This window comes from Microtus ochrogaster, unplaced genomic scaffold, assembly GCF_000317375.1.
Source record: "Microtus ochrogaster isolate Prairie Vole_2 unplaced genomic scaffold, MicOch1.0 UNK41, whole genome shotgun sequence".
Lineage (NCBI taxonomy): Eukaryota > Metazoa > Chordata > Mammalia > Rodentia > Cricetidae > Microtus > Microtus ochrogaster.
In genome coordinates this window covers 1096704-1106057 of record NW_004949139.1, presented here as the reverse complement: position 1 = coordinate 1106057, position 9354 = coordinate 1096704, and the positions used below count along the sequence as shown (strand labels likewise).

The following is a 9354-nucleotide window of genomic DNA, read 5'->3' as shown; positions in this document are numbered from 1 at the left end:
TTACACTAGTGTGACAGATGTGAGTGCTGAGGCGTGTGCAGGACACTTACACTAGTGTGACAGATGTGAGTGCTGAGGCGTGTGCAGAACACTTACCACTGGCTGAAGGAGACCGGGGGAAGAACTGGGAGCTCCTCTTATCTGGACTGGGATAAGGGCTGCTGGGAGGCTGGTCATACAGTGGCAGTGGAGGCAGGGACGTGTGCGGCTTTGGGGATGGAGAGATCTGCAGCAAAAGAGGCAGAGTGATGAAACGCTGTCCTCAGGAAGGAGTGCTTGGCTGTTTTGCTGCTCAGCATGCCTCCCCTTCCTCTGGAGCTAAGTTATAACTGCTAACACTTGTCAGTATCACAGAAGCAAATGGGCCTGAAATAAACTCTGAAGCTTCAACTTCATATTGCACTTAACACTTCCTTCTCAAATTTCATTATTCTATTGATTCTAATGGATTTTAAACAGTTACTAAGTCAATGGGAACATTCTTCTACTGGGCAATTCAGCTAAAGCTGTGAAGAACAAAATGGGGACAAACGTGTGAAGATAAAATCACTGGTTGGCTGGGCGGTGGTGGTGCACGCCTTTAATCCCAGCCCTTGGGAGGCAGAGGCAGGCGGATCTCTGTGAGTTCGAGACCAGCCTGGTCTACAAGAGCTAGTTCCAGGACAGGCTCCAAAACCACAGAGAAACCCCTGTCTCGAAAAAAAAAAAAAAATCACTGGTTGAGTTTCTGACTTCCCAGGTCTTCTCCATACCGACTAAGCAGTCATAATCACACACTTTACCCTCCCATCTGCCAGGCCTGCTGGAACAGATCTCTAGAGAGGACAAATCAAACTGACAATTTCCCGTAAAACAACACTTAGTTGTGGTGAGGGAAACTAACCCCCCCGCCCCCAAGCTCTGGCAGAACCTGGGAAAGGCAGGGTTCTAGTGAGGTAGCAGGGCCAGCTAAAGGCCATACTGCAGAAGCTAGCCAAAGATAATACATCCCCTCCCTGGCTTCTTTCTCTCCAGTAAAATCTCTTAAATGTCATATGAAATTCAGTATTTTAATGAATTCAGAGAAAACAAGTTGGGAAAGAGAATAGAATGTAAGACGGTCATTTTCTACAAAGTCCTAACAAGTCTCTAGTTTTCCAAATTCAGCTGTGCAGACACCTGGCTATTAAGGATAGAAGGAAGGAGAAGCTTATCTACCTTTTCCCTCTCATGTACCTGACTCTCTCTTGCCCATGGAGTGTCACCATTCTCTGAGGCTGAGAGCTCTTCCACTAGCACCGATGGGAATACACCAATTCGCCCACTGAATTCCCCTTCCCAGAAGCCATCATCATCTTGGTTTTCTTTGTTCAAGATACGGATAATTGCTCCCTCAGGAAAGGACAACTCGTCGTCTGTCTGGCCCTCATAATCATAAAGTGCTTTCACAAAACAGACTGGAAGCAAGAGAAAGACAAACCGGTGAGAACAGACAAGTGCATTGCTTTTATCCTTAACTTTAAGATAAGGTTTTTCTGTAGCCTAGACTGGTCTCAAGCTTGCAACAATCCTTCTGCTTCAAACTCCCAACTCCTAGGGTAACAGTGCACATACACCATTCTAGCCAGTAGGACTGATTTCACAACCACCTTTTTGCTCCAGGACAACTAGTGAGCATCATACAAGACAAAATTAAGTTTTAAGTTTTTACTCACTGAAAGTAACTTTATGCTTCTCCTGAACAGAACTAGTCCTATCAAATATAGGAAGACATACAACATAAAGTGCTTTTAAATACTAAAGGTTTTAGTGACTTTCAGGTACTAGTTAGGTCAGGGCTGTGACCCGACCGAGTGTCCATTTTAGTCTTTACCACTAGCATCTCCATTGAGGCCTGAACCGAGTTCTGCTTCTGTAGAATTGCTGGACGTGTGTGACCGACTGTCCAAAGCGGCCAGAGACTGCAGCATGCTCAGCAGGCTGTTTGAGGTGGGAAACTGTAGGTACTTTTCTGGAACATAACCCACTTGTCCAACTTTATTTCGAGCCTGGGTAAAAGACAGGGAAAAAAAAAAGCATGTACACACAATCTGGACAGAGTATACCAGGAACCACAATAAATGCCTAAGACATCACAAGAAGGGGTGATATGAGCAAAGGAATATACCTTTACCCAGTCTTCCATATCTCCATCTTCAATCACTTCTAACACCTCATGTTCCTCAATGGTCAACTCATCTGGTTGAGAAGCCTGCAATGTAGGATGGCCATGAACAAAATCAAAAAGGTTAGATAAGGAGCAGATGTGAGCTGGTCATAACAAAAGCCAGGGATCAAAACACTGAGATGATTTTGAGAAACAGAAATTCAGTGCTGTAAAACTGTCATAATGAGGTGAAGTTTTACTTTTGAAAACTGAACAAAATAAAACGGCAACAGAAACTGGCTCCTCGAGAGGTATTCAGGTTCAGTGAGCAGTGAGCAGAGGTGGGAGCAGAGGGCATGGGTGCTGCTTCCAGCCTGCTTATCTGCTGTGCTTATCTGCATGAGTTATTCAGCATAACGCCTCCATTTATTCCAAACGGCAAGTCAGCTGTGCCATTCTCTGAAGAGTGGTGGTCAATGGCAAGAATAAGCACAGAACCAAGATGACCTGGGAGACACAAGTAACAGAGAAGGCACTCGGATGGAAGTGCATGGAGTGAAAACGCAGACACCATGCACATGGATTGCAGTGTGGCTTGCGTAGTGCCAAGGGCTCCTCTGCAATCAAAGAGGGAAGTTATGAGCAAGCCAATGACTGAGGTGGGTTTTCTCCAGATGGATGTTTCTCCATAGCTCTAGTAGCTTTACTGTCTCAGCTGGCACCCACCACCACATCTGCTTTTGAGACACAGAACCCAGAGGAAACTCAGATGCTCCAGAGGGAACTCCACCAAGAAAGGAAAGAGCCTCCACCAAGGCCTCCTGAAGAGTCTTGTCTAGTTCTCCAGTAAAAAGCCTTCAAAGCTTTCCCCAAGTCCACTATCACACCAGGCTTTATTTTCCTTCAAATCTCAAGTATAAAATACCTCCAAATTATACAAACAAACAGAAGTGGGATTTAGGATCTCACGTAACCCAGGCTGACCTCACTCAATCTTGCTGCGTGGCTGAGGATGACCTTGAAGACCTTGAATTTCCGACCCTCCTGCACTCACTTACTGCGTGGTGTGCTGCACCACATTACTGTTGAAAGTGATTTGCTTCCTGAGACACCTTTCCCATCTCATCAAAACCTAGCTTATGGATGATGCCATTACTTCCTGACACAGAAAAAGGACTCAAGATTTTCTTTCCCCCTCCAAGACAGGGTTTCTCTGTTTGGCTCCAGCTGTCTTGGAACTCACTTTGTAGACCAGGCTGGCCTTGAACTCAAGAGATCTGCCTGCTTCTGTCTCCCAAGTGCTGGGATTAAAGGTGTGCACAACTCCCTTAGAGCTGAGTAGTCCAGCTTCAGTCAAATTCTAGGCAAATGACCCTAAGGTGTTGAGGGCTGGAGAGACTGCTTTGCTGTCAGAGCACTGGCTGTTCTTGTAGAGAACCTGGGTTTAATTCGCAGCACTCACATGGCAGCTCACAACTGTTTGTAAATTCAGTTCCAGTGGACCCAGTGCCATCTTCTGGCCTCCGTGGGCACCAGGCACAAATGTGGTACAGAGACACATGCAGGCAAAATACAGACATAAAAAAATATAAAATTTTAATTTTTCTTAAAAAAATGTCTTTGGTCTTTTGGCTTCTTCCCAACTCACCCTACCCCCAACTAGAATATAAGGTCCACTAAGGGCAGAGGCTTTTGGTCAGTGTCACATTCCAGACCTAAAGAAAAAGCACTGCTGGTACATGGAGGTGCTCACCCATTGTTAAATGAATGGGGCGTCTGGCGATCTTTCCCTTATAGGGTTGCTGAAGGGATTAGGAACAAGCAAGTAAAAGTTCTTTCTACTACTTGTGATTTGTGGGGCAGTGAGCGCTCTTCCAGAACAGCCACTGTGCGCTACTTGCTTCTTCTCTTTTACTTCTGTGAGACCTTCACAACTTCCATGCACAGCACTCCAGCTAGCTGGTCATTCCTGTGGTTTTCTACTAAATGACTAACGTGGGCTATTTCTTCTCTCATTCCAACTACAGATAGCAAGAAATTAGTAAATAGCTACTAAGTAAACAATCTCAATCCTGTGTCCTTTAAGTCTGAATATTCAGTAGTCAGAAAGCCATTCCCAGGTATCTTTAAATTTCTTGTATTTTGCTTTCCTGGTTTTAAAAGTCATGCTTATTTATTGCAGAAAAGCTGAAGAATATAGAGATTCTGGTATTCTTCGTTTGTATTTGACATTTATAGTAAGGTTTGTTTGTTTTTGAGATATAGTCTTACTATGTACCTCTGGTTGGCCTGGAACTCACAGAGTTCCGGTGTTAAAGAAGTGCACCATCACATGCCATACTTCTTAAAAAAATTTATGTGAGTTTTGCCAAATGTATGTCTGCATTTTGGAAATCAGTTATCTTTTTCTATTACATGGATTCTGGGGATCAAGCACAGGGCCAAGGGTTGGAATTTGAACCCAGAGTCTTACACGTTAATGAAGTACGCTACTACTAGGCTAAACTTCTGATTTCTACTCTGGTTTACCGGGGAAATGACCGGGTATGTCAGCAGAAGAGATGGGGAAGAATGTGAGCTGTCTGAAATCAATTGGGACTTAGGACTCTCCATTAAGTATCACAAATCCTATTTCTGGAACTTGCAAGGAAACATAACAAGACGTAACATCAGGAAATAGAGCTTTAGCTCTATACCTTGGAAGACCTTTTCAAGTATCTCAGAAGAGACTTTAAATCAGATATTTATCAATACTGGCAAGTTACACTGGCAAAAGCCATAACCCTTTTAGGAAAAAGAATTATGTGTTTAAATTTAATGAATGGATGACAAACTCAAAAAAGTCCAAGAATTACTAGTATTGAGCAGTAGATGTAGCTAGCCAACATTCAGCACATGGTGGAGGTGGGGTATCGGTGCACAACAGTCAGAAAGTTTTCTCTATCATCTGTCACCTGTGGCATATCCTCCTCTACTGTCTTACCACGGTGGGGCCAGAGGACTCATTTGCTCATGTCTTCCTGTATCATTCACTCACTCATTCTACAGTTACATTCTGTGCCCAGGATTGTCACAGGTGCTGAACACACAGATAAGGAACACAAAGGTTCCATTTCTGTGGTTCTTCAGTGAGGCGCCAAAGAAATAGGAAAACAGATATGATAAAGTTTAGTCACAAATGTCAATTACGTGTTTCATTAGGTAACGGTCAACAGTAGACTACACAACATATGTAGTGGTCCTGTAAGATTACAGTAGAAGTCAGGCACGGTAGGTAGTATTTCTTGTCTGTAACCCCAGAACTTGGTAGGTGAAGCGGGAGGGCTGTCCCAAGTCTGAAGGTATCTTCTACATAGGCTAGAGTGAGATCCTATCTCAAAAAGAAAATTATAACGGAGATGAAAACTTTGTCACCTACTGATGTTGTAGCCATCATGATACAACACAGTGCAACACACTACTCACTGTCTGTGGCAGTGATTATTTATATGAACAAACCCGTGCTGCCATACATACGGAATTTACGCCAACATTTGATAATATGGTACAGCAATGTCAATTAATCTACTATTTCTTGCTTTACTTTTATTTTTTATCTTTTGACTTAGATTGGCCTGGAACTCTCTGTTCAGGCTAGTTTTGATCTTTCTGTCATCCTGCTTGAACCTCCTGAGTGCTGGTATTCTCACATTCTGCTGAGTACTGTATTAGGATATATTCCTTCTACTTAAAAAAAAAACAAACAAAAAACGAAACAACTTTACCATAGAGCTGAGCCTGGAAGTGCACACCTGAAATCCCAACACTTGGGAGGTTTAAGATGATCCTCAGCTACAAATGAGTCTGAGGCTAACCTGGGTTCCATGAGCCTCTCTCACACAGAAGTTACGGTAAAGCAGCATGCTAGCTGGCAGCAGCCCTGTACTTCTCATGTGCTTTGTTCATTATGGCCCGATGAGCCATAAGACATAGAGCACATAGCTCTGTGAGCAGTAAGCTCTCCTATCAGGCTATGGAACTCTATGTTTGCAGGATACTGAAATTGCTTTGATGTTGCATTCTTCAAAATGTATTCCTACTGTTAAGCAGTGCATGACTGTTCAGAGTAAATGAACGAGGTAATGGGTCTGAGTAGGCTGTTAGGATGACCCAAACAGGTACTTTTTTTTTTCTTACAGGAAAGACATTTTTACAAAGATTTATTTTAATTATGTGTATGAGTGTAAGTGTAGTTGCCCTTGGAGGCCAGAGGCCTGAAGTTGGACTTACAATAGTTATGAACTGCTCTATGTGAATGCTGGGAACCAAATTTGTGTCCTCTGTAAGGGCAACAAGAGCTTCTAACGGCTAAGCCCTCTCTCCTGCAAGAAAGGTGCTTGCTTCTCTCTCTCTCTCTCTCTCTCTCTCTCTCTCTCCTTCATTTTTCTTCCTTCCTTTCCTTTTTGTTTGTTTGAGACAGGGTTTTTCAGTAGCTATGGAACCAATCCTGGAATTCACTCTGTAGACCAGGCTGGTCTCAAACTATGAGAGATCCGCCTGCCTCTGCCTCCTGAGTGCTGGGGTTAAAGGTGAGCACACCACCACCCTGCGGAGGGCGCTTTTGGAGCTGGGTTCCCAGGGAGAGAAGCAGACAGTTGAGACTCGAGGAAACAGTGCTGGCCAAGGAGTGAAGAGGACAGGATGTTCAGGGGGAAGGGGTTGAGCGCTCCTGGAGTCTGAGCTGCAGCCACTGGCTACCGTGCTGGATTTTTTTCTACAACTACTTTGTAAGACTCTTTGTTCTTTTGCTCTAATCTGGGAGGGAAGGGGCATCCTAATGAAAGGTTTATGCCAAGCTAGGGCATGAACTCTAGCCACTAAGAGTTTATGAGATGTGGGGTACCATGCTCAGTGCTTTGCTATGTAAGTGTTACTTAGTCTTCAAAGTAGATACTGTTCCTTCCTATGATACAGGAAAACAATCAAGCCAAGAAATCCCTAAGACAAACAAAACCCCCAAAACACTGGCTCTCCCAGAGACTGAGTGTATGCTTGGGTACTCAGAAAAGCAGAGACGGCAGTTTTGAGACAGGGTTTCTCTGTGTAGCCCTGCTGTCCTTGAACTCAGAGATCTGCCTGCTTCTTCTGCCTCTGAGTACTGGGATTAAAGTCCTGCACTGCCCCGCCTGGCTAGAGACAGGGTTTTAAGCAGAAAAATCAATGTCAGAGTCTTAACATTTCACTACCGCATCCTGTTGCCATCAACAGGATATGCCAGCAGTGTGAGCAGAGTTAAATGAATTCTCAGAGTTGTCTAATTTACTATCACCAATATCCGGGGGTGGGGGGTGGGGGTGATACAAACCTTATAGGAATAAACAACTTTGCAGGTAAGTGGGTAATTCCTTAAAGTGCCAGAAGGGCTGGAGCTGCTGTCATCAAAAACATCCATGTTGTCTTCAAATTCTTCCCCTTCTTCTCTTTCAGCATCTGCATTAAGCTAGGAAAAATTAGAAGCCATTGGCTACTTTGTTTATTTCAGGAAAACAGTAGAAAACAGGAAAAAAACCCACTTGTTATCTGATTATTTCAAAATATTAATTCATCAATTCAACCACACATAGAAATGACTGTCCTCAACTGCATTTTACATATTATAAAGACTAAAGAATATTTATAATCTACAGTTTCAAGTCACTTGGAGTTACACACACACACACACACATGCGTGTATAAATGATAATAAATAAAGTAAAAGCAGGTATAATTCAAGCATTTTGGAAGTGGAGGCTAGAATTGAAGGCTGGCTTTAACAAGATAGTAGGTCCTGAACTAAATGAGACCCTGTCACAAACAAACTTTTTCAAGTGTTTAAGAAGTAATTTATCAGTATCCCTTCACTTTCTGCTGTTCAATGCCAGCTAAAACAAAGTCCTCCTATGTTACCATGTAGGAATGATGTGGAGAAACAGTCTTATACCTATGGCAGGTAGTACTGCAAATTCACACTGTTTTTAGAAAACATAGCACCTAATACAGGGTTCATGTCATGACCAATAGCAGAATTAAATATGATAAAGACACTATCAGAATCACAATGAAGGGGCTGGAGACACAGCTCAGTTGATAAGAGTACTTGTTTAATATGTATTTAGAACTGGGTACCCTCCTCTGCACTCCATAAACCAGGTGTGGTGGTTACGCATGCTTGCAATTTTAACACTTAGAAGGAAGAAGAGCAGAAATTCAAGGTCACATAGCAAGTTTGAGGCTAGCATGGGCTGCAAGAGACCCTGTCTCAAAACAAACCAAGAAACCTATCCACTCTCATAAGCAAGCCAGGCACGATGGATCATGTCTGTAATGTCAGCACTCGGGAAGCTGAGTCAGGAGGAATGCTCTGAGTGTGAGGCCAGTCTAGGCTACCGGGTCACCTGGTAGCACATACCTATAATCTCAGGACTCGGAAGGCAATGGCAGGAAGATTATCCTTGGCTATATCATGAGTTTGGCCAGTTTGAGTTCCATGAACTCCTGTAACAATCAATCAAACAAACAAAACACAACCCCCTAGACAAACATAAAACAATAAAAACAACCAACTAAAAGCTGCCACAATACAATACTTCCCATTCATTTGGGTCTTTATCATCAAGAAAAGACAAAAGAGCACGTGTTGCTGAGGATGTAACAAAGCTGAAAACTTGTACATTGGTTGTGGGACTGTAAATAGCAAAGCTGCTGTGGAAAACATTTCCCTGGGTAACACCTAAAAGAACTGAAAGCACAGACTCGAACAGGTGTTTGCAAACTGATGTTCACAGGAGCAATATTATAGCAGAAAAAGTTCCACCAACAGGAGGACAGGTAAATGAAACACAGCACACATGTATGACGGGATATTATTCAGTCTTACAACGGAAGGAATACTTAGGAAATTAAGCTCAGTGAAATGTCATCCAGAAAAGGATTTCTGCGCAGCATGCAGAGTAGTCAGAGTCACAGATACAAAGTCACACAGCACTGGTTGGACTTAAGTAGCTCACAGGAGTTACTGTTTCCTAGCACAGAGTTTCACAGTTTCCATTTGGTTGTTTATTGGAGACAGAGTCTCACTACGTATCCCAGAGTGGCCTGAAATTTATGTATCTTAGGCTGGCTCAAACTTGGAAGTTTTTGCTTCTTCCTTTTGAGTACTCAGATTACAAGTAAAAGCTACCATAGCCAATCAGTTTTCATCCCCCCCCCCC

General features: G+C 43.2%; 1 protein-coding gene across 2 annotated transcripts in view; it reads right to left on the bottom strand.

Annotated features, from left to right (window-relative positions):
• Fchsd2 (FCH and double SH3 domains 2) overlaps positions 1-9354 on the bottom strand; it is a 213763-nt gene that overhangs the window by 5665 nt on the left and 198744 nt on the right. For both annotated transcript variants that reach the window (XM_005368781.2, XM_005368782.2), the window contains 5 exons: positions 7470-7604; positions 2147-2230; positions 1853-2027; positions 1216-1436; positions 97-226 (listed from right to left, as the gene is read on the bottom strand). In XM_005368781.2, coding sequence (XP_005368838.1) covers positions 97-226; positions 1216-1436; positions 1853-2027; positions 2147-2230; positions 7470-7604 — 745 coding nt within the window. The remainder of the gene's footprint in view (positions 1-96; positions 227-1215; positions 1437-1852; positions 2028-2146; positions 2231-7469; positions 7605-9354) is intronic.